This window comes from Copadichromis virginalis, linkage group LG1 (assembly GCF_057382275.1).
Source record: "Copadichromis virginalis isolate Kocher_CV1m ecotype Utaka linkage group LG1, C_Virginalis_male_GT1.1, whole genome shotgun sequence".
NCBI classification, from domain to species: domain Eukaryota; kingdom Metazoa; phylum Chordata; class Actinopteri; order Cichliformes; family Cichlidae; genus Copadichromis; species Copadichromis virginalis.
Window position 1 is genome coordinate 11,798,491 of NC_140618.1, and position 26,316 is coordinate 11,824,806.

Here is a 26,316-nt window from a genome sequence, read left to right on the forward strand (position 1 = left end):
AAGCATCCAAAAATGATTTACAATAATTTGTGTTATCCCCGGGTGAAAACAAAAATTTGCCAAGCACAATACAATTCATTCTTTCGTTATTTGTGTGTGTGTGTGTTTTTATTTTATTTATTTATTAACCTATTAATTAAAAAAATGTACATTTTACCACATTAGGGCCACCATACCTTTTAGGACCATACGATCTGCACACACTTGGACTTGGAAGTACTCAGTCAAACCATGTATTTATCCTGAAATACTGTAACGTGGCAAGAAAAGTCGATGAGTTCACGGAAAAAAGGTACGACACTAAATGGTTAACTGGGGGATGGGGGTCAGCATGACATCACTGCTGGACGAAGCAGCAAGGAGTGGTTTCTGTGAAGAGCTCCCCGTCCCAAATCAATGGAACATACCCAAACACTCAGGAAAAACGCCCTCTAGTTTTATCCAGCGTCAAAACAAAGTGTTATAGCCGTGCTTTGCTCTAAGAGGAATGAACTGCTCTGGAAAATCACACCGCCAGCGCTGAACAGAGAAAAGAGTCGCCTCCGCTGGAGGGTTGGTGGTTTTCAAGTTTCTCCCTCTTGTCATGGTAAGCATTTATACATAGTGTTTGGGGGCAAAAGCACCAGCTAACCGGCATGTTTTGTTTGTATCATAGTGAAAAAGCTAACGGGAAACTTAGGTTATTTTAAAAGACGAGCAACAGCTGGGGAGAAGGGAAACTCCACGAAGTCGGACCGGGGAGGCGCTATGGCTGACTTAAACAGGCTTAGTCTGCTCTGTTCACCGGGTCTAGAGACACGTCTGGTACAGATGTTTGTAGCTTACCTTTTAAACAAGTCGTGGGCCTACTAAGCTAGACCGTGTACTCTATCAAAAATGGAGCTAAAAAGCTCATATTTATGAATTAAACGGACTGCGCCCTCGTTTGATAGAAAGTGAGCATTGCATTTAACGGTAGTTCCAAATAAAGTAACATTCATAAAGAAGCTGCTTACTACTGCAATATCTTCCTCCAGTTTCCTCATATTTTCTTTCTTTGTGTTTTTGATTGAGCTGTGGCGATGGAGGCCCGTGTTATATTACCGTTACTAGATTCAAACAAACTACATGTGGGGTAAATAGTACCCTGGTAGTACTAAAAAGTCCTACCAGACTGATAATTTGATATATCTAACCTAAAATCACACAAACAAGCTATGCAGGCTAAAGGTTTGAATATTAAGAACACATATACTTTATTTACTTTGAATACAGTTTAACACCCCTGTTATAAATTTAAATAAAGGCTAAAGTTTTTTTGTGCGAGGTCTCTTTACACTCAAATATTTCCTCCATTAACTGTTATAACTGTTAACTGCTGTTTCAGCCGCTGTTCTGCTTCAGTACAGATCTCTTATGTGATTTTTATGAGACTTGTATGTGTTTACTTTTGTAAACTAGAACCAAATCAGACAAATCAAATCTCAATATGCGGGGGATAAAAATGCTTGCACGCATAAAGTGGCAAACCAGGTTATCCTAGATTACATTGGTCACCAATCTGTACTCTAAGACAGATTGGGGCTTCATATTTCTACCATAGAAAGACAAGGCTTTCTCCTAATCTTTGCTTCTTAATGCAAAACTTGAAGGATAAGTTTTTCTCTAGAGTGAACTTCTTGGATGTCACAGCAGGATGACAGTCAGGAAAGTGAGGTTGCAATAAAATAATTTCCCCCAGGGATCAATAAAGTATTCTGATTCTGATTCTGAAGTCGGCATATTTGCTCTTTAAAGAAAACAAGCTTAGAAGGTTGGAAGCCACAGGAATGGTACAAAGAGGATGTTGCCTGCCGTCATCCTGCAATTGTCACTTGATTGTGCAGCTGCGCTTAGCAGGCAGGTAGATCTACCCGTGGGAAGCAGGAGGATGTAGAATTTATCATTCAGGATATTTCTCTCTGAAAACTGATCACTGAAAAAAAAGCAAAGAGCTGGCTAGGGGATGAGCTTATTTAGTCTTTTTTACAGGTGCGCTACCTTCTTTTAGTTCTTGTTTTGCTTCCCCATGCCAATCCACATGCAGCATATATCAAGAATGCCATAAGATAAAAGTTTCTCTAAACTTTGCAGATTACCAAGAGCCAAATATCGATTCATACAGATGTATACCCCTGCCTCATAGCCGTCACTAAATTACATGTTGAACACTAGTATGAGACTCAAGGTGGCGCTGTAGTGAAAACTAAATTCGGCATTCAGTAGTAAAAGTCAAACTTTTATACAGCTCCTTAGCCATAAGCCCTTTTTTAAAGTTTAAGATATGCTTTTCAGTTTGATGAGCGAATTATATGTTATATTATACTTTTATTAGGTAATGCTGTAAATGATTTGACTAAAGGAATCCAGTCATTCCTAAGAGGACTCAGGTAAAATCTAGTTATGCCTCTATATAAATTTCAGGGGCTCTGTTTTTGTCTTTAAGGTTAAAAAAATGTCAGTATTGTGATTAAGGTGAATGATGGTCCAGATGATTTGAGGAGCTTGGTAACGATGCTTTATGCCAATCAGACATTTCAGTCAGAAAGGTGAGTCAAGATTTAATATCTTGGATTCAAGAGTGTAGTAGTAAAGAAAGAGGACCACTATAACTGAGATTACTTGAAAGAATAGAGTGATGGTACACAGCAAAATCTCCAGTGTTAAATTAACACTGGAGATTTTGCTGTGTACAATGAGCAGGGCAAAATTGTTCATCTTAATGTTCTGTGACATCTCAAGAATCATTTCCCTTTCCCCTGACCTCAATAAGAACTTTAATAGTCCTTAACATATAGTGTCAAAATGATATAAAAGGGCAATTATGACTCAAAAGCTTACAACTAATCACTAAGAGAAATTTGAGCTTTTTTTTTGCTGTCAAGCAAGCTTTTGAACCCCTTTCTTTTTTTCATTTATATGGTCTTATGACAGTGCTGTCAATTAACTATTATAATACCATGAAAATAATTTAAATGTCAAAACCTGAATAAAAAGCTGGCAGTACTTTTTATATATTGATGTAAGATGGTAATGGATAATATTCAACTGCAACTTCCTACAGTTAAGCTTTATTGTATTCTTATATAAAGTTTGTGACATGCAAGTTTAGTTAACGAAATCTTAAATTGAAAAAGGAAAGAAACAAAAGCTGGTAAGGGGTCAGCAATGTGACTCATTCAGTAAAATCTGTTTGATGGCTTACTGATGTCTGGGCTGCACAGACTGAGTCAGACTGTGGTTTGGTGTGTTGGCAGACTACAGTTCATGCTACCATTAGGAATATATTTAGGTAAAGCTGGAAAAATGCTGGCTACAATACACATCTGCTCTTTTATTCAATGAATATTTATTCTCATTGTTGAGTCTCGCTGCTGTGAAGAATTCAGTGTCTCTAAGGTTAGAAAAATTCACATTGTGATACAGAAAGTCTGGAGTGGAGAGCAGAGCTGTTGTGGAAAATGCGATGAAACGGCACTCCGGCCCACATCCTCTCTGCTGAAGCCATAAATGGAAACTCATGGAAAAAGCTTTGGCTAAGCCATGAGGTGGAGCTACATGATGAAATGATTCATAGCACTAAAACAAAACATTTGATCCATCAGCTGTTTTCCCATTTTGAAATGTGTTTGCACATGCAAAACATAACGCAAAATTTCCAGAACTTGTAGATTTATATGATCCACCAGAAACTTTTATCACTTGTGGTGAGTGGTAGGGCGTTGCCCAGCTTACAGTCATACCTGGATTTTCAGGGTTTTCATCAAAGCAGTGAATCACACTCAGTGATTGCTATAAATCCTGGATAATCCTCATTCATGTGGTATAAAAGAAAAAAACAAAGCCCTGAGCTAATTTTCTGTGTTTTCAAAGAAGTTGCATCGAGGTAGGACTACCCGGATGTGGCAAAAGCAGTGATTATATTGGTCAGTAATTATCTAGATTATTTAAATACACCAACGTTAACTTTAAAGGGTGTCTTTTTACAAGTGATTTATTCGATCTTTAAAAACTTTGGAGTGAACTTTTAATGAAAAAAGCGAGGGATACTGCAGGAAACAGAGTCATTTGGCCCCTGCCAGCCCACAGTCTCTACTGGGATGTCAGCGGGTGCAGAAAGGGGCAACAAAAGGCAGATTCGCATTGCTCAGGAGAGCTACACGATAGCCAGAGAGAAAGAGATGGAAAGCTGAGGTCAACAACTGATGCTGTGGTCGTACGCCTCCAAAACCAGACCAAATGAGAGACCATGGGAGACGAAAGCAGCTGCAGGCAACCGTTAAGGATCCTTCCACAGTTTCACCTACAGAAGCCTTTTATGACTTTTGCTCCTTCTACCTAGATGTTTTTAACTCGAAGCAATGGGAGTTATCTACAGAATGTACAGTTGTGGTTAGAAGTTTACGTATACTTATCATGGGCATACATTTTTTTAAGTAATTAAAGATGCATGCTGTGCAATCATTTCACTCTGGAAAAAGAATTGGTTCAACAAAATCATTAAAAGCCCCAAATAACCCTTATATTCATGCCCATGATAAGCACATGTCAACTTCTGACCACAAACATATATGAAAAGTTCAGTTTTCCTTGTCCAATTAAGTTATATTTTTTAAATAATTGACCGTTTTTTGTTATTAACATTGTTAACAATGTGAGAATTACTCACGCATGTAGTATTATAATCCACAAAATACCAGTTTCCTTTCTGCTTTAATAGCCAAAATATTGTTCATCAATATTGTTTATCTCAAGAAAGCATTACCTAGAGATTGTGTGTACAATAGTTGCAAAATGTAACAAAAAATGTAACAAAGTGGTGCTTTCTAACTTGTGTGTTTTTTACACTGTTTTACACCACTAGTTCATATTCTGTGGTTGTATCACAGTGACTTTCTTTCTTTGGGGAAAAAACAATAGTCTTCAGTTTTATCCAAGATGCAAAATCAGGGCTTTGTCTCAGCAAATACAGATACAAATAATGACCTTTACCAATCTAGCTGAGATAAGTATCTTATAAATATTTCATGCATAGGAGAGTGGAGGTAGACAAGGAGGAGATAGTTTTGTCTGGCTGTACTTAGTCCTCACAAAGTGTTTCCCTCTGGGGAGTGGAGAAAATGATTTGGCTGCTTCCTGTCAACTTTGAAAGTCCCCATTTGTCATCACAGCTTTACTCGCTCTGAAAAGAAAGAAGCTTTCAGCAGGCCAGAGAAAGGACTGTCTTAGTCACCTTCACGTGTAACTTGGTTTGTCAGTAAAGTTTGTAAATGACAAAATTAATTTGAGATTTTCATATAGCACATATTGTCTTCTCATCTCAAATTCTCTCCACTTGGGAGAACAAGTTAAAGAACGCCAAGACACATTAGTATAAGGCAACCCGTCTGGTTTCAGTAATCCTCCAATCAGCTCATCACCTTATGTTGCTATACTATTGTGTCCTTGTTATAAAAATCTCGGGGCTCCTCATATGTCTGTGTTTTTTCCTCCGCAGCGCTGTGTCTGAAGAAGTTGACCTGCACTTTGAATCCATCCTGAAAGACCATGCTGTCCCTCCTGCTGTCCGCAGTGCTGGCTGTCCAAGCGATGGGTGGGTGTTGCTGCTCCCTCTGCCCTGCTATTAGATTTGAGCGGCTGCGGTGGGAAATGTCATCGCTTGTTAAACAATACACCCTGCAGGGCCTATTAGTCTTTTGCCTTCAAAAGCTTCACTGGGAAAAAACAACCGTTCAAATGAGGCTACTCCCAAAAAATAATGTGCCAATAGTTTAAAAGTTATAAACTGTCCCTGTTTAAACCCACATCAACTGAAATGAGTTGTCAGAGAGCAAATTCCTATTTAAACAGATGTCTGGCTAAAGGAGAAAAGGGATATTTTTCAAAGTAATTCTTTTGAGTTTAGTTTTAAAGGGTTACAACTTCATCATATGAGGGTGTTTTGTATTTTCTTTATAATTCAGCTTGTAAAAGAGAACAGCTTTGACCTTTTCCAAGCATGTGAGGAGTGGCGAGAGCTCTGGGCATAAGTAAGGTGCGCTGTGAAAAATGCTAGAAGTTGAGTTTTCCTGCCTTGACTCAAGAAGGGTGATGAGGAAGTCATCGTATTATATTTATAACACCGGGAAGCAGGGTGCTGGTGGTTGATGTTGCAACTGAGGATGCATGACTCGCATACTCAAAAGTTTCACTTCAGTAGAAATGACGCTCAAAGAAAACTTGTCATCATAAAAAAGAAACAAATAGCCTGGGCTGACGTGATGGCATCTCATGACAGTAAATAAAAGAAGGGAATGGCATATGCCGAAAGAAGTATCAACAGTGCATATATTTCAACATCAGCCCTTTCTCAGTTGGTGTGTGGCTGATGCCATGTAAATTTAAATCTCATATTGAGTACCATTCTTCTATATTAATATATAGCCTGAAGAAGAAGGACAAAATCAGTTCGCAAATCCTCAAAGTTCACAAAGAACTTTTATCGTCCAAAATGCCATCATTTAAAGAGCTTTTTTTGCCTTTTCTGCTCTCCGGTTGAGCTGACACAACCTCCTATCGGCCATCAGTGGCACATTACAATTTTGACTCAGTGGACCTAAGTGTCTTCAGTGGTTCATTAGGGACCCATTCTCTCCCAGCACAAATGGGCCTGCGGCCTGCTCATTACTGGCTGTATAGCATCCACTGCCTAACTCGCTTCCCTCAGTGGGAGGGAAGAGGAGGAGGTGTCAGGGACTGATGGAGCTCTTTAACTCACGGGTAATGGGCTATATTGTAGCTCACACAATGATTCACTTTCTGCTAACTGGAGCACTAAGTGAATTAGTTGGAGTCTAGTTTGATACTACAGTCTGCCTATGTAACAGCGTATCATATTACAAAAGTCTCATATTTTGTGGACATTATTTAAACTATTATTATCACCACTTCCTGTAGCTTTAGAGAGCTTCTGCTGGCACACACAGAAACCTACAGACTTGTGCATTTAACTGAGCATCTATTTATATGTGTGGACGGCTGTGCTGATATGATCCAGGGTCTCCGAGGTCTCTAACTCCCTCGCTGGGATTACTTGCTGTAATCTTTGTTGTACTCAACCATGTCATTTCTTGATAATTCCTGCAAGTTCCCATATCAGCAGATGTGATTTTACTTTGTGGGCTTTGCCAAAACACTTTGTGAGAATGGTATGTTTTGGGGTAAAAAAAAAGAAAAAGAAATAAGGCATATGACAGCACTGTCATCCCAGCATAGTAACTTTGTCTCTGTAGCTCCCAGCTGTATCCTGACTCAGGAGTCAGATGATGGATTATTCTCAGTAAAATCTCTCCCTGATGTTACTCATACAGCACTGCACAGCTGTTGCCTCCAGAGCTAGGATGAGCCTTGTCTGTAGGTGGATGTTGTTTTTCTCTATTTAGGAAGCAGGAGAGAGAAAAGATTGCCACCCTGCTCAGAATTGGCTTTGACCCCTGACCTTAAGTGTTACTTAATTTTTTTTAACACACTCATTATAACGTATTGTGGTTACAGGTGTCTGCAAAATGCAAAATAAATTGCAGATCTGTGTACAGTAATGCCTGAGCCACAACAGTTAGCTGAGTACAGTAACAGTCTTGGCTTGCAGCACACAGCAGTGTCAGCCTGTTGCAGAGCTAACAGGGGGCTGTCTAGCTAATTGCTTGTTGTTGTCATACTCTGTGTTCAGTTAGCACAGTCACTAGGCTGCCAGAGCTCGCTGTGGGCAGCTCTTAGAAACCAAACAATGAAAGAGAATCGCATCCATGCAAATGTAGAATTGAAAACCAGACACGATTTTTACTCTCAGTGATGGCAACTGTAAGGTAATTCAAATTAACTAGCATAATTGGATAGATTGCATCTAGTAAAGTAGTCGCCAGGCACAGATTATGGCAGGGCCCCAGAGCGTGAAAATAGCCCGCTCATGCCTTCATCTCTAGTGTACTTTTTAAAGGTCTGCTAACTATGAATACCCTCTTCCTTCCCTCCTTTTCTCTTCACAGCAATTGATTCTGCAGAGAGGGGACACTTTAGCCTGTGCACAAATTCAATTTAGGGTTATTACCCTGTATCAGTGATGTTTTTGCTAATTTGATTGTGTCCAGTAAAGTATCCTTTTAAAAACAATCGAGGACAGGCTCAACAAAGATTGGTTTCGCTGCAGTGCATACATAATGACGAGTCTCTGTTGGCTTGCCTCTGTCTCACTGTTTCCCAGCTCTTCTTTTCTTACAGTGCACTTATTGAAATAGAGTGCATTACCCAACAAGCACCTCATGATTATTTCAACAAGTCTTAAAAATGCTGGCTTGTGGATCGTTAAAAAATTGATACAGGTAATATGCCGAGATTGCAGTTCTGGAGGGGAAGAGAGGCCTGAAGCCATATGTGGGCCTGCTGTGTGTCTAGTAGGCTTTGATGAATGTGTTGAACGGATGCTGATCTGTGCTTGGGAAGTGTCACAGCTACTACTGGCTTGCTGCGAAAGCATCCCAGCAGCTGACAGAGGGAGACCCCTGCTTGCCTGGTGTTGCGTCTGACACACGGCGGTGGTGACGTCAGGTGCTGTGGGGATAAAACTCTGCCTCTGTCTTTTGTCGTGATGTGTCGGGTTGTTTCATGTTCAACTCCAACAACAAACACCTATCAAACTGAATTTGCATGCGTGATCTGCATTGTTTAGTTAAATTTTTTGGTCTGAAAAAACCCAACCACAATTGTGAGATATGTACAAGAAACTTCTTCAGTACCCCTTCTTTGGTAGATGTTGCACATTACTACAGCAAAATCTACTTCATAGTACATTTTGAGGTCTCATTGCAATTATTTTGTCGTAGGAGCCAATTTTGAGTTTCAGTTTCTTGCCTAACTGCGTGACATTTGAATCCCTTTCAGATACCTCGTAGTGACAAATATTTGAAATTATAGCCTTCCCCTACTTTGGATTAATTTTCAGCTTCTTCAGCCACTGTTGGCGTTACTAAAACATTTGAAGAGTATGAGAAATTATCAGCTCTAGATTCATCATCAAATAACAGTTCTTACTAACAATTTGTGACCTAGTGGAGCATTAACAAGTAAATGAATTCGTTTTTCACCTTTTGTAATTGGAAACAAACTGCAGCACTTATTTTTGTTAGGCTTTAAATATTAGAAATCATGTTCACTTTACTAATATCTGACCCCATGACCCTACTGCTACCTTCAGGCGCTCTCATGTACACCATCTCTTCACTAGTTTTTCTGTCTCCTGTTCATCAAAGGCTCTCTGTCCCTCCAGCTTGTAAGCCAGAGGCTTGCCTTTATCTGCCCACTGTTCTTTAGCCAACACCATCTGACTGCCGAAATCCGTTAACGAGTTATTGACGGGATATGAGATGACATACTTCTATGAAGAAACAAAGGCAGAAAAAACACAGGTAGAGAACAAGTAAGAGATGAATGAGAAAAAGGAAAATAGAGCAATGATAATTCCTGTTGTGATTTATGATATTTTTTGAGAATAAGCTCTCGGTCCTCAGTGATTTCTATCCATATCATACTTACTATGCACATGCTCCCATCACTCAGTTAATGTTTTCCAAATGCATTTTTTTTTTCAAATAGGAGTGTTATGGACATGCACATCTGCTCTGACACCATGAAATCAAAAGCTAGTGTTCCCCTCAGACTTATACAGGGATTGGTAATATCATAAGAGTAATCGGTATGAAAGGGCTTGCAGATCCTTTGAGCAAAATCCTTTGATGTTCAGGTAGAGCGTAATGTGTAGAATAGAAATGTGCTGAGCTACAGTTACATTCATCAACAGAGGGGGGCACTATTGTAAAAGCATTTTTCTCCTGCGTCTCTCCCTGCCCAACCAAAACCCACTGTCGGTGCAGTCTGTTAGTATTGCACCTTACGTACCGGTTTGCTTTGCTGTGTCAATATTGCCCCAGCAATTTCCCCTCCAGTGCTTGTGCTTGATGTTCCTTATGTATTAAATCATATTAGCACTTGTTGTATCATGTTTCAGCAGGGCTGTACCTTTTAAACATGCACTTACTGTGTTAAACACTCATTGTGCAAATAGCTCCATTCCCTGTTAGTGAATTGATGCCATTATTAGCTTTATGAAGTGGGACAGAATGGAATGAAATTAACTCTAATTGGAGCAAAGACACTTTTTTGTAGTGCTAAAAAATGATTATTGAACTGAGTGTTAAAAATATATTTTTTTGTAGTGGACATTGATGATAAAGACTGGAGGTATCTTTGTAGATTACTGCAGAAACTCCTGATTTGAATAATGACGTGTGTGTGTGTGTGTGTGTGTGTGTGTCTGTGTGTGTGTGTGTGTCTGTGTGTGTGTGTGTCAAGGACATTGGAAGGGGCCCGGGTAGTGATGTAGCACTGTGTATACATGTGTGTGTTTGTGTCTGTGGCTGATGGAACCTCTCTGCTCCAGAGCAACTTTGTAACAGTGTCTCCATTGTAGTGTCAGGGTACCTCATGTCCAAATCCTCTGACAGTGTGATGCTGTGGAGCTGTCAGCAGTCATACAGGTGTGGAATATCAATGTGCTGTCTGGCCTTTGGGTGTCTGTTTCTGCATGAAGTTGTGTCTCTGTCTCTATATGTGTATATGTCAGTAGGATTGTGTTTATGGACCTGGATTTTGTTTAAAATTGCATTCATAGAGATAACACTGATACATTTCATCAATACTAACACTTTATGTAGCCTTTCCCTTTTCCAACAAAGCATAGTAGTGATCTACTGCAATATACACATTTGTACAGCACTTACTCCTACTGCACAATACTGTTTGTGCAAAACCTTTCAGCTCTTTGAAAGACAGCAGGAATGGCATAACCATCTTTTTATTTTTTAAATCTTGTAGTAACATCCATGCAGAACTGACCCTTTTTGGCATCAGCACAGTTTGTTTTTCCAAGCATTTTTTTTTCCAGAAGGGATCAGATTTTGCAACGATCAACAGTTTGATTAAACTCATGACTAGGGATGGGTACCGGTATCGTTCTGACATAAACGGTAGTAACCAGACCGAAAAGCAGCGCACATTTCGGTGCTTTATTTCGGTGCTTTATTTTCCTGAGATGTCATACACTTTGAATTCTAGCCAATCATTTTACGTTTCCGAGGATAGTAGGCGGGCCCAGGTACGTTTCGTTCTTTTAGAGCAGAGCTACAGATTAAAAATGCCCAAGGCGAAGCAGTCAAAAGTCAGGCTGTACTTCATAGCAAAATATGCAAACTCAGCAGCCTGCAACAAGTGCTTTAAGCTGATACTGTGATACTGTCAAAGGAGGTAACACCTCAAATCCGATGAAACACCTGGCGACGCATAGCGTTTTTTTTAAAAGCCGAAAAATGCGCCGTATTTGATAGCTTGCTGCGAGACCTCACACCGAGCACATCCACTCCAGGTGGGTTGCCTGTTATCGGACCCGGAGTTAGCAACATCCCCCAAAAACCCGAAGAGGAGAGTCCTGGCCCCTAGCCCTGCCAGTGTAGCAGAAATGATGAAGGCAGCAGCAGCCGTTCTTCTCTGCGTGAGTAGCTTAATGTTGTTCGTGTGTAATTTACGTTGAGTAGGTTAACCACGTTATTACATTAATGCATGCAAGGTGAACTAGCAAACACTGTCGTAGTTACATGCGGCTGTCTTCTTGTTTGATGGCAGATGCTCCCTTCACCCTGGCCAAAAAGGCTAAAATGACCAAAGAAAAAGTGGAAAACAGCTAAACATGAGAGGTTTTTAGACAAAGTTGGTGTTTTTTCCATTGTTTAAGCACTGCTTCCAGACAAGAGTGATACCATATATGCCCTCTAGCTGCAGAAAAGGCTAACATTGTTATCTTTTTACAAAAAAAACAGCTGAACATGAGAGGTTTTTGGACCAATTTTGTGTTCTCCATTCTTTAAGCACCGGTTTGAGCACCGTTTAAGCACCGGCACCGTTTCAAAAGTACCGGTTTGGCACCGGTATCGGATAAAACCTAAACGATACCCATCCCTACTTAGGACCACTGGAACATGATGACTCTGAGAAGGCTAGAGATTAAAGCTAGGTGGCGTGGAGGCTGAGCAGGTGGCTCATATGCCGTAAGGCTGTTGCAGATGCCTGGGTTTGAATCTGCCAAGAGCCATTTTCTGTGTCTTTCCTCTGTTTTCTTTCTAAGCTTTCTGCTCATAATAAAAGCTAAAACACCCCAAAGAATACTTAAAGCTGATCAAAAGAGTGAATGCAGCCTTTGAGACATAGTGTATTGTTGCTATTGGAAACTTTTCTCAAGTTTTCACTAATATATTAGTTTATTTAATTATCAAAAATTCTTCCATTTGTAGATTTGAAATCTAGTTGTAAAGAGATTTCATGTCAGTTAGATTACAGTTGTGAAGTGATTCACAGCAGGTAATAACAATCAACAACAATGCAAGATAAGAGTGTTATTGTCCAGGTCTTCATCTGTACTTCAGTATGTTCCAGAAAGAACATATGGTAGTAGCTTGTCCCTTGCACTCTTGCTCTACTTAAATTTTTGTTTACCTCTGTTTGTTGGAAAAGGCTTGGTTTTTATCTTAATTCTGCAGTACTATGATCTAGCAGCAGAAAACTAATGGATGCTTCGCTTTAGACCAGTAACCACTACCTAACTTGCCTCTTCTTCCTTCTCCCTGGTTGTATTCTGTATTGGTGCATGCTTGTCTGCAACAGGATATTCTTCTCATTTTTGCACCTTTTTAAACTGTCCTTGTCCCACACACATGTCCAAGCTCATTTGGAAGTCTGTCTTATCCTTTTCTCTCTTGCTGTAATAGTGTATGTGCATGGTCTTGTTTGCAGCTGAATGTGCTTGTACATTTTATCCCTTTGTTGACTCACTTTTGGAGCTGTGGGATAAAAAAAAGTTGATGTTGAAATGAGTAAATTGCATGACGCATGTGAAGCATGTGAGTGAGTGACAGGAGGAAAGTGATGACAGGACATCTTTCCAGTTTTGTTTTGTTTTTTGTTTTTTTAATATATTTGGTTTTGAGCGTTTTACTTTAAATATTGCAAATTGTCTCTAATACAACTTTTTGTCTGCTGTTTGGGCTGGACAGCTTGCCAGAGTACAAAGCTGCCACAAGTATAAAGCTAACTCAAGCTCAATGGCACTATACTTTCCCTTCTTTCATGATATTTAAAGCTGGTAGTATAAATTGTACATAGTCAGTTTTTTTTATTCACTCTATACAAGGAGTAAGGAGTATTTTCTGGTTTCACTAATGTCACAGCAGACTCTATTACTATATCAGTGCCCTGGAAACATGGCTTTCCAATACTAGTTACTCATTCCACCGTTTAAGTATACTTGGTTAAGAGGCTCTTTCTTGTTTCTTCTTATTTAATCTTCATATATCTGGTTATTTCTAACGTTAATCATTTAATCCAGATGTTGTTTGTACAGTTACATATACAGAAGTACGTAAGTACATCAAGGTTAAAAATAATTTGTTGAAAATTACACAAACTCAGCGACTGATTTTGTTTAACTGTAAATCCAGCACATAACACAGTAATTGAGGTGTGCACATCAGACTTGTCGAAATGAAAGCCTATCGTAATAACTAGATTGACTGTTGAAGGCCTACAGTCACAGCTCGGTAATCCAACGCGAACACATACTGCATCTGTAAATGCATGTGGGTGAACACATGCACACTCACCTGTCGGTATCTGTCAGTTTGATGCGAGGCATCTGTGGGTTTTATTTACCAACAGACTTGTGCTTTACCCTGTGAGCAGCCCCAGTATAACAGTTCAGATTCACCTTTGCTGTCTTCTTGCATATCACACTGTCTCTCAGTCTCACAGTCAGCCTCCAAGCTCATCTCATGTGCCTAGTGAGCATGCTGTTCACTATATGAAAAACTCTGGGTAGAAGAAACCCCAGTAGCACCCATACCTTGCATGTCTCAGGAAAGCAGGATGGAAGGAGGTGTTGATAGTGACAAGGTAGTGGGTAGTCTTGAAAGTAGAGTGGAGAGCAGTGTTAAGATCACTTGCAGCCTTTTCTAGCCAGCCCTGTGCCTTGCTGCTAAGCGGGGCCCGTTGCCAGTGCTCGCAAAGGCTGTAATGAGTTTATTTCATGTCGGCTGTGAAAGTGCCCGTCTCTGTCTCGCAGGCACTCAAACAGAGCTGAGACCCATAAACACAAAGTGCAGTGTGTAAATCCCCACAGCCTGACATCTCCCAGCCTGCCCTCTATGGCTTCTGAGCATCTCTTTATCGAGAGAGAGAGAAGGGAGAGGTGAGATCCTCACTTACCCTCTGAGAAGACATGAATAGCCTGGAGACAATGTGCAGGGCAGCTTCCTCATGGAAGACCACAAGCACTGCACTCTTTATCTTCTCCTGCTTATGCTTGTCTCTGCTCAGTAAGCGTGGTTTTTTTTTTCCGTGTCGGTAGCAGACCTCTGTGGAAATATATCAAAAAGTCAACTGTTGTACAGAAGATGATGTTTGTTGTGCAGCAGTGTTCCAAAAAGGTACAGCATGCTAGTGTAAAGTTGCATTCTCTTGGGGATGTTGTCTTTATGCTATATGAGTTGATTTCATTTAGTGCATACAGCTTTATAAACCAAAGATTATGTAGGCACAGGTGAATAAAACCCCCCATAACAAAACAACAATTTTGTGCTTTTGTATATGTTTTACATGCATTGCTACCATTATATTTCAAATGATTTTTTTAGAGGGCAATCCGATATCTCTTTTTTCCGTATTTAAATATATGTAGATTTCTGCTGTTTGCACTTAAACGTATAAATGATTTCGGTTGTAAGCAGCAGCAGATCAAAAACCGCGTGTGCTCATTCGCTTTGGCTTGTGGTGCTTCACCTCTGACGAATAGGACATCAGATGTGCGTTTTCCATGACGTCAGCCGGCCTAGCTTGCCCTCCTCTCCTGTCCAATCCCCTCCCCTTGATGCAATGCAAAATTCCCCACTTGTGTTCTCTTTCCAAACCCAAGTCGGTGTCTCTACACAAGGTCCCTGTGTAGAGCTGTGTCCTCACAGGGCCTTGGAGTGAGTGGTAGGTCACTGCTTAAAGAAGCAGTGAATGAAAGAGGTGGGAAGAGGTGGAGATGTAGAATGAGAGAGGGGAGTTTCTATCTCTCTCTCTTCTCTGACATGGCTCTGGTCCGGGTTGAGGGATTAGTGTGTGAGGCTCCACCACAGCCTCTTCCTTGGCTTGTTTCCAGATATTATCTTTAAGTGTGAGCTCAACACCAGCCTCTCTTTCTTATTCCCCTCTTCCCTTCCCCCTTCGTGTACGAACTCAGTGGTGTGAGTCATCCCAGGCTGCTCGGGGAGTGATTTAATTGCTCTCTCTCCTCCTCCCTCAACATGCATGTCTCGTAGAGGCCGTCACTGACCCTCTACTTATACAAAAAATACCATCAACCTGTTCATTGCCACAAAGGTTGGACTGTCTTCTAAGACAGTGCCAATACAAACTCTAGAAATTTGCTCAGTTATCCTCATTGGTGGTGACAGAATGCCACCTGCTTCTGCCACGCTTTGGTGTGATAACCCTTCTGTATTGTGTAGCCATGCTGAGTGAATGTGTGCACAGTATAGGGAGATAGAAAACACCCACAACAACAGTAGAGCTTTTGTAATCACAGAAAAAAAGCCTCCTGCCATTTTCACCTTGAGGATAAGAGAATTGTTGTGACTGGCACTTTGTTGGTGCAGACACTCTGAGGTAATACCAACTCATTAACCTATGACACAGATATGATGGTCTTCTGTAAGAGAAACAGTTTTGTGCTTTTGCTTTTATGTTACTGTTTTTGCTTTATGCAGCGTGTCCTTCACTGTAACTTTTTTACTTGGGTAAAAACACAGAAACCTCATTGTGTTTTCAGTTTTAGCCATTTATATGCAGTTGTATTCTGCATACAAGAGATTCTACTAGCATAAATCGACGCTTTTTTCCTGTCCTCATCTGCAGTTGAGAGGTAATCCAGTAGGTGGCACTGTTCCTGCAGAGGAGCAGGGTATTGGGGGGTGTAATGTGGAGGCCACCTTGCTGGGATTGGCTGAATGTGATTGAAAATAGGTCTGCCTTGACTTGGCAATATCCATCCATATATGAACCCTCTCAGATGAAAGACTTGTTTGTTGTTAATAGGCAAAGTAATTACTGCACCTCTGCAGCAGTCAAATATCCTTCATAGCAAAGTGATTCAACATTGACATTGGCTGTGAGATAGACAGAGCTCAAAAAGGGGTGCTGAGGCCAAAATGACGCTGTGATTATAACAATTAGAGAGCCTGAGCATAGAGTGTATTGCTCCAGGGGCCGACTGGCTTTTTTTCTCTCCTGTGATGCTGATGAGTGTCTCAGAGTTGTATAACAGCAGACAGGGATCAATGGAGAATGCTGACTCTTGAGAATACCATGGATGTACTTTAGACTGCCTGCAATGGCTACTAATCCACAATGATTATGCTGTGTCTTTGTGCTTGGCCTAGTCTAGACAGACAAAATGCATACATACAGATGCACAGCCTCTGAGTACGAAGCACAGTCACTTTTTACTCTCCAAAAACACACGTTTCTGCATTTATGTTCCACCGCTATCACCACCAAAGTCTTTTTAGATTTAACTAACATTTAACCTAAAGCTATACTGATGTTGTTGCTTCCGTTGCTGAGTTTCAGCACACTGAGCCATCGCCAGGAGGCAAGGCCTATAGGAACACAAACAAAGTCCTAATGCTTACCTCCAGATCTCCACTCTTCATCCCCCTCTCGCCTTCATCTCGTCTCGCCTTTTCTATGCTACTGTGCTGCCCAAAGTGGATGTTTCAGTCACAGCATCCATTTCAAAATGCAGCATTGATTTCATTTTCAAAGACATTCACATTTGAGTAGGTGTCAGTCTTTCACATTTGAACACTGAATTAATACTGTGATTCAGTGAATACTTTATGTTTATACTACACATGAGCCAAATAGTCTTTAATAATACTATTTATTGTTTATTTTAGGCTAGCCAAGGGGCAAAGAGATAATGCTTGGCATGCATGATTGGCATAGTAAAGGCTTCTGACTACAGATGTCTGCTGGAAAAATGTCCAAAAGTATATTTAATAAATTAATTTTTTTTCTGTTGCTGACAGAATACAACATTTCTTTACAGTACTGGTATTTTTCCCAGTGTTTTCTTTTTATTTATACTCATGTAATGCTTGTTCTTTCTTATAGCTGTGTTGGAACTGAATGTCCCAGAGCAGCCAGTTGTGGCGTTGCACTCCAGTGATGTGGTACTCAGCTGCTCCTTTAACCACACCAACCCCTTCAACCTGTCCGATCTGAGTGTCTTCTGGCAGTTGACAGACACACAACGCAGTGTGCATAGGTACTTGGAGGGACACGACCAGCTGGCAGACCAGGCAGAGAGATTCGCCAACCGTACCAGACTGTTTCCCAACCAGCTGGGCCTGGGCAATGCTTCACTCCTACTAAGCAGGGTGGTGGTGGCTGATGAAGGCAGCTATACCTGCTTTGTGAGGGTGCAGGACTTTGGCAGCGCTGCTTTGCTGCTGCAGGTGGCTGGTAAGTCAAGCTGTGATGTCTGTGACACATTAAAATGCACAAAGTGTGAAAAGTGTTTTTCAAGATCGATAAATGCTATATTCTACATTCGTGGTGTAATGGAATCATAATTTCCGTAGGGATTAATGAAGTATTCTCATTCTGATTCTTGAATTAGGCTAAAGAAATAGAGTTGCACATTTTTATGAATTCACCTTGATCTAGTATCGCTAACAACAACTACATAATGAGCATATATGCACCAGTTAAATATAATCAATTTAACTTTCGTACAATTAACTTCTTTGGGATAAATTCCTTTCTCAAGATGTAAATAGTTTCCTCTGGGCTATTAAGCATTGATTTTGGTCAAACATTGATTCTGTCATCATTATCTGATGACATTGATTATTAGCCGTTGTTATGGTCAATCAGCCATCGCTAACATCTTCTCTTCTGGGTAACCACACATCCCACTTTGACAGCAGGGATTCTTCTTTTTATTTGTAGTGGTACTTTGTGCCTTTCATCCCTTCTCACATTTCTGTATCTGTTATGAGTTTGTTTCTGTTTTATGCATCAGGCAGTGCTAATGAATATGTTTCATATGTATTCGTTTTTCCCCCTCTGCCGGGGAAAGGGACAGCACTGCCTCCAACGGTGACAAATTGGTTTCATTTTATGCATTAGAATGATAGGTATTCTATTTTTAGCCAGCATTTAAAGTAACACTGCAGATTTCCTTCAGCTGCGCTGAAAGAAAATGAATGGAACTCTCAACGGAAATCTGTCAGTCAAATGGACAGCTGAGGAAGTTAGTGTGTGCCACACTATAGCCGTCTTCGTATTGAGAGTCCACTTTTCAAAAAGCAGCACAAACTTATTTCATCTCGCCCTCAGCTCCACCCCATTGTTTGTTGTGCAATGATTGGTTCTGGGAATACAGCAGCCTCTTTCTTCGCCACCTCTGTACTCATGCTTCAGCTCAAGGGATTGGAAAAGCGTGATTCTAGCCGAGGCTGACGACTCACCCCTCACCTCCACCCCTCTACACTCTTTTCTGTGCCATAGGCTGAGTCGTCCCAAATCTCTCAGCATGGCAGTTTTCTCCCAGGCCTCCTCCTCACTCGCTTGCACTATATTTTTCTTTCTGGGAGTGGCTCAGTGCTTTGGGTCTCCAGAGAGAGTGGCGTTAGAGTGTAGAGATGCAGCATCAGGATGTGCCGCAGATGCTGTCTGTGGGATCTTAAGCACTGTGTTATGCTAAGCTCCCTAAATATAATTAAGAATTTAATGGGAATCATGTCAAACAGTTCCCAGGGTGACACTCACTGCAGAGAATCTAAAACTAGTGAATTCAGTATGGCTCTGCTGCTCTCTTATCCCTATTCTCACCTGTCTTTACTCATCCTAGTCCTCTTTTTTTCCTTCACTCCCTCCTTCAGTCCTAACCCATATCTTATCTTTCTTTGTGTGCACATTTTTTTCCCCAGCACCCTATTCCAAGCCCGTGGTGACTTTAGAGCCTCAATCCAACCTGCGGCCAGGTGATGAGGTTGCCCTGACTTGTGTTTCCTATGGTGGTTATCCTGAGGGTGATGTCATATGGCAGGACGCGGGCGGGCGCAACCTGACAGAGAATATCACCACTTCAGTTGTGGCCAATGGAGAAGGGCTGTTTACCGTGACCAGTGTATTAACAGTGGTGCTGGAGCCCAACAGTACCTACAGCTGCCGACTGATCAACCCAATACTTGGAGAGGAGGGCTACATCTCCGTTACAGTCACAGGTGGGATTTATAAAAGTTTTCTCATTCATGTGGGGAGCGAACAAGCAAATTCTCATTGGTTTCCAACGTTTTTTAACGTAACCAGCTTACACTGCATTTTTTTTTGTTCATTCATAAATATGTAGCATTTCTTATTAAAGTCTTGTACGCTTTTGTTAATCAATCAATGAGTTGAATTTTCTGCTGTGGATGCTTAACTTTTTTCTCCCTTTCTAAGTCACAGTAATGATATAAAGAAATGAATGAGAAATAATGAAATGTCCAATTATGGTCCAATAAGCATAACCTATCAGTTCTTGTGCATTGTTAAATTAGATCAGTGAGTTATTATTTCCCTAAGCATAGTCAAATAGCTATTCAGCAGATAATGAAAGAATGTGCAGTAAGAAGCAATTGGCCTCCCAGCAGCTGTCTGCAGGAAGCATTTGCTAACCAGGGATCAGGATGATGTGCTGTCCTCTCTTTCATTGTTTTATGTAATCTTTAGCAATATGTGTGACAGTACCTGTATGACAGGTCTAATAGTCTCCTACACCCACCCTCCACCACCTACCATCCATGTCCCCCCTGCGCTGCTGGTGTATTCTATGTGTTAAGTGCAAGGAGAGTACCGTGTAAGGTGGGCCAAGGCTGGGTCTCTAATGGGAGCAGCACTGTGTGAAATGGCTCATAAATAAGTAGAGGTGGCCCGAGCCTGCTCTCTGGGCTGAAGCTGGTGCTGGAGCTTGGGTTGTTGAGGCGGAGGTCGAGGCAGAGGTCAGGGAGTGCTGCTCCACTGGGCTGGGAAATGACTGTGCTGTCTGGAAACAGGATGGCCGATTGGCAGGACTGGATGGCTGAGGGAAGGTGGCCTTTCTAACAATTTGGTTGGCCTCTTTTAAAACAGCACAGATAACCAGTCAGAAGTACCATTGGGGGAGTAGAAAGGTATTAAAAACACGGTGTGAATGAAATACGACTGAAGGGAAGTAAAGTAATTGTTAAAATAGTCTGTGGTGGCTATTACCCTTCTCCATTTGCTGGATTGATGGACTATTTCTGGTTTTGCTGAGATAGATATAATAGTGTTATTTTCTTTCACTCCTCTGTTTCCTCTCTACAAACAAAAGTCTTCCATTTTGAAAAATGTTGATGAAGCCTTCTGGGCTAGTGATTTAAAAGGTCATGCAGTTGGTCTTTTTGTTTTTTCTAGGAGAGGCAAGTCAATACCACAACAATATTTTTCTTATTTATTTGCATAGCTTTTATTAATAATACAGCCTGTACATGGGAATCCAGACATTTAAACGTTACAGATTTGTTCCCTGATGGTAAAGCTATTCTTATATATCATTCTACGGTTTTGGTTTTTTCCCCAAACTAAACATCAAAGAAAACCTGTGTCAAGAAACCCAATAAAAGAAGACAACAAAAACCAAAATAGTCCAAAAATGTGTCTGGCTAAAGACTGCGTTGAAACTTGTTGTAACAAACGGAGACAACAAAAGAAGCAAATCCACAAATAAACTAGGGGAACCCTTAATTAAAGCAGTGGTGATTGCAATTTTCAGCAACTGGGTGCACATGAATAAGAGTAATTTCTCAGTAGGAGCGGCAGCACAGCTTGATGATGGCCCAAGTTGTAAGTAAACACACAGAAGATTTATAGTATTTTGTGTGTCACGATACAAGAGGGCTTGTTTGAAATGAAAATGTATTTGCATTTGTTTACAACAGCTGGTGTGTACTTAACAGTTTGTGTAATTAATTCTGACCTAGCAGAACTCTTCTGCTGGAGTAGCAGAGTGTGCCGAGCTTGAGTTGATATTGCGAATGTGCTTGCTGTATACACTTAGGAACAGCACACCACACTCAGGCAGGGATGAATCCTATTATAAGAATGGGTGAAATCTGCTTAAAATTCTAAATGGACTATGAATGTGGGGGGGAAAAAAGAGTAAGAAATAAGAGAGTAAAGAGAGAGCGTGAGAGAGAGAGATGAGAAGAGGTAAAGTGTGAACAAGCATGTTCAAATTTCACACTCTCCCCAGTCTTTGATTGAAAAATTACAATAGTAATACAAATCTCCCCCAGGCAGAACACAAGTTTGACAAGGTTAATTTTGAGAAAATGAACCCTTTACCCAAACTGAGCCAAGCACTATGTAGTCTGGCATGAGCAACATGTTGAGAGTCTGTGTAAAGTGTTCCTTAACACATACTCATACCTCTTTTCCTGTTAGTACAATTTAAACTTCTGCACCATAAACATCTTAACTTCCAACAAAGCATTCACACAGCATATGCAGATATCATCAGACATCTCTGAGACTGTTTTAGCAATGCCCTGCAGAGTGCTGGTCAGCTTTTAAGCTGAGGTCCTGGAGTAGAGAACGTTTTTTGTGTTGCTGGGATATTGATAAATTTGCAGAGTGAAGCACAGATTAGGTGTGGGGAGACCCACAGGAATAGTTGGTATTAATGAACAGTTGAATGATGGAAAGGCGCAGCCTCTGTCCTCAAATGAACCATTGCCTATTTGTTTGCCTGGACAGTGTGCCTGTGAACCTCCCTCCCTTCCCCCTTCTCTTTTCTTGAGGCCGTTCACTGTCTCACACTCGCAACCTATTCTGACCACTTTGTTCTTGTCAAAAACAATTATGTTTTGGGGATCAGCAGTTTGTCTCCTATCATTGTTTTTTTCTGATTTCCAGATCCTTTTCTGAATGTAGAGCTTTAGCAGTGTATCCCATCTTCTGGAGCTGTGTGATTGCTGCAGTGTGTTGTCTGATGGCTGGGTTTCAGGACTGTCACTGAACACCCCCTCCAGCACCACCCCCACTCCGTCTGCTTGCTCTCTCAATGTGAAAGGCACCATTTCCCCGGCATTGCTCTGCTGGCACAGCATTTACAGTGAAAAGTGTGCCGATGGAGATCGAGTGAGGAAAGGAAGGAGATAGAGAGATGATGTAGGGAGATAGAGGGAGCAAGGGAGGCAGAGTTAGGAGGGGTATGAAGTAGATGACAGAAAGTAAGATGGAAACAACAATGTTTGCTGAGCCCAGAGCTGTGGCATTTATGACCTGACACACTGGAGATAGACTTGCAGATGGAATGTGAGGCCATCCCACCCAGCACGGAAAATTTCCTGCTGGATTTTACTATCTTTACACATTTTTCAAGGTTTCATTGGGTAGCAGAGTTAGTTAAAGGTTAGCACTGTTGTTTTGTACACTGCCTGAACAATCATTGGGAAAATGACTATTTTTAACCTCATCATTTTTTTTTTTTTCTTTTCTTTTTTTTACATTTTCCAACTCTTAATATTTTAGCCATGATTGGGTCTTTTTCAGATTTAATTCAGTAAGTACCCTTATTTGTGTAAAGAGGAATGGAGCAGCCTCTGAGGTGATTACCACCTTATGTTAAGACTTCCATGATCATTAGGCAGCTTCACCGGCTCAACTAAAATTGCCTCAAAACCAGCACCCTACTATATTATTGTGAAAATGTTGGTGTGACCCTAAAAAAGGTTTTGCTGTGGAGCAAAAGTATTAAAGAAAAACTTTTTCTAGAATGTCCTCTGTCAAGTGCTCAAAGGCATTGTGTAGTTCTTTGTAGACCCTAGCTAAGGAAGCTAGGTAAAAGGGCAGTTTACAGTTTCTTAAGTTATTTTATACTGATCCGTGTAGGGTAATTCTTTATTGGTATTTAAATAATCCTTAATATTAGGAGCAGCTTGGTGGTACTTGATCACTTTGATGAAAGACCTAGTGTGTCTTTGATGGTAGGAGAAACTCGATTCCTCTGTGGTTCCTTCGGAGCTCAAGAGAAAACCCACACAAGCACAGCGAACATTTTAACTTCTCTGCCCTGACAGGGGTGGAAACCCAGAATCTTCTTGGTGTGAGACAATGTGCTGATGGCACAAATGGTTGGGATTGGCTTTGTTTGTGTGTGTTTTGCTTGCTTTGCAACAATCACCAATCTTCTTGCTCGTAAGCAGTACATGACATTTTTTACCATGCATGAACCCTAACTCTAACTAATACTAACCGCCCTTAAATCCCTTTCAGCTCATAATATCTAAAGGATTGCTCAACTCATTTGGCTTTATGAAAGACTGAGAGTCTTTTCTGGGCAACCCACAAACTTTTGCCTGCAGTGTATCCCCAAGGAGATTGTTTGTTACTGTATAATTGTGAAACAAATGCATACATATTCAACCTTCGCTGGATAAATCAAGGTTAAAAAGTATTTTTAATTGCTATACAAACATTGACCTTTGTCAGGCAGACGGATTCTAACACAGGTGCTAATGGTAAGTGGGGTTTGTGAAAATATTCTGTATTCATTCCACTTAGAAGTATTATTTTACATCATTAGATGTGTGCCAGCTTGCTTCTTACAACTTTTTTCAGTCTGTGTCATTACGTTTTCAAAGCTTAATCCTGGCATCATATTGCCATCTAAATAGCCACCTGCCAGACTCATTCAACCCATAAAACACCCAGCTCTCTGCTGTTTCTAAGACTTTCAATGACTGTTTTCTCAGAATGTTGTCATATACGTTATTTATTTTCTCCTAGAATCCCTGAAGAAAAAAATTGTGCAGCAGTTTGAAACATTAATGTATCTCAAATTGAAGTAAAAGCATTGCTGTACTCCAGTTGCTAAAGGGCTAAACAGAAAGATGCAGTATCTGCTGCTTTAAAGTTTCTCTCATTAGAGTAGCTGTTGTGGTGAAATGTAGTAATTGCAATTATTCATGACATATTTTACAAGCATGTTTGCATCTTACTTCAGTAGGATCTCTTATCAAAAGCTCTGTCCGTCAATGTTGGGGGAATATTTTGCCCCAAATCAAGGTTTTGCTTCTAGATTCCACAACAAACCACTGTGTTGGCCCTGGTTCTCTGTTGAACAAAGTCTAATTTAAATGCAATTAACAGAGCTGTCAGAGAAACAGAAAAAAAAAACAGTATAAATGAATCTGTTGTCAGCAGAGCAGCAAGCAAGCAAGTTTCTCGACTGTATTAATTAGTGTCCAGTGCACAAACAGGCCTTCTTCCTCTTGCTGAATGTATGCTCTGTGTTATCTGCAGCCCAGCTAGGGAAAACAACCCAATAGACAGATGAAGTAATGTAGGCAATCTAAAATAAATTCAGGTAGGCAGCAATGCACCATTGTAAGCACATTAATTCCTATCAGGATTATTAACTCCAGGCCACTTGCTGCTGTCAGTGCTCTAAGACGTCCTCTTCTGGGCCTTCAGTATAGGAAATTTTATCCCTGTATTATGGCCCAGGCAATGTTATTTGTCATGGTCCCAGTACTGTTAGCAGCTCTGAGGGATTGTTGGGTTATATTCCGTTGTGGGCAGTTGCTGATCTGTGTGGTTTTGCAAAGCTTTTGGCATTGTCAGGTTGTCAGAATGTTTTTCTTTGCTACAATTAAAAGCAACACTGACCTACAGTCAGGTTTCTGAGCTTTTGGGCAATAACACATTTGTTGTAATTGTGACTCTGGTCATCACCACAACTGATTTGAAATGAAGCAGTCGAGGTGATATAACAGTTACCCATTTTTACATTTTTCATAGGCTGAATAATAATTGGAAACTTGACTGATATGCAGTACCGTGGCCATGTGTGACCTGGCTTTTTCTTATTAAATGACAAATTAAGGAAATAAACTGGTGTGAAATTATTTCCAATTGTTCAATTTACCTTTGATAGGGCTTTCTATAAACTCTCAGTATGTTGACCAGAGAGGTGCTACAAAAGAAGCTGTCATTGTGGCGAAAAGAAAACAGACCAATTTAGAGCAATGGCAAAAACTTTAGGAGAGGCCAAATCAACAATTTGGCACAGTCTTAAAAAAAGAAGAAATACTCTTTTCTATTTGATCAAGAAATACCCCTTTACAGACAAGTAAGGACACTTGTTTAGGCATGTCATTGTCAAGTCCACAAACAGTGCATTCATGAATGTAATGAGGGTTTACCTGTCAGTGGTAGCACTCAAGAACAGGAAGTAGACTTTGCTAGTAAACATCCAAAAGGATTCTTTAGACAAATGAAGCCAAGATGAACTTGTACCACCGTGATCACATGAGAATATTATGGGGATGGGAAGGAAGCATTCATAATTCAGAACATATCAAATCACCTATCAAACATGGTAAAGGTAGACTTGGCTTTGTATGTCTGCAAATGGCTCAGCAGTGTTAACTGCTGATAGAAGCTGAAGCATTTTTGCTTCTTTGGTTAAATGCTACTAAGCTAGTAGACCAGCAATTCATTATGTATATTACTTCACTTTTTTATAGTGGTGATATAGAAAGGCAAAATTCTGAAAATTGTAAACTGTCCAAAAAGCTTAGGACCCTGGCTAGAGCATTTCTTACTACATAGGGAATTTTTCCTCTCTTTTATGTTCAGTATTTTATCTTCTAAGAACAGTTTCTGTCTATGTGCATTTAGACACAGACTACATTAGTGAATGAATGTGTCTAGTTTCTACAAGACTACACCTCTCAGTTTTTATTTTGGTCTTCTGTATTTAATCAAAACGGGGTCCAGCTTTGGCATTGTACCAACACAGTATGACGTTAGCCTCTGCTGCCTTCCCACAAAGTAGAGGTTGACATCTTTATGTCTGTTCCCAGCCTGGTGGAAACCTGTCTCTCTATGTCTACCTTCGCTTTTCTTTTCAGGACACTGTATTTATGATGGTAGTAAACACACAAAAGTCCTCTTTTGTTATTGATCGATTTCATTTTGATTCGGACTCATAGCATGGACTATCATTGGGACCAGTCGGGCCCTGCAGTGTACATTTCACACAGCTCCCTGTAAATCCTGTAAGAGGGATTGGTTTCGGGAGGTCTGGCATCTGTCTTGGCT

The 26,316-nt window shown here is 40.6% G+C and overlaps 1 protein-coding gene across 1 annotated transcript in view; it reads left to right on the top strand.

Moving 5' to 3' along the window:
* Positions 1 to 337: 337 nt before the first annotated feature.
* cd276 (CD276 molecule) overlaps positions 338 to 26,316 on the top strand; it is a 71,938-nt gene continuing 45,959 nt past the window's right edge. The window contains exons 1-4 of the mRNA XM_085451009.1: positions 338 to 586; positions 5,516 to 5,611; positions 17,311 to 17,661; positions 19,134 to 19,430. Coding sequence (XP_085307135.1) covers positions 5,566 to 5,611; positions 17,311 to 17,661; positions 19,134 to 19,430 — 694 coding nt within the window. The 5' untranslated portion in view covers positions 338 to 586; positions 5,516 to 5,565. The remainder of the gene's footprint in view (positions 587 to 5,515; positions 5,612 to 17,310; positions 17,662 to 19,133; positions 19,431 to 26,316) is intronic.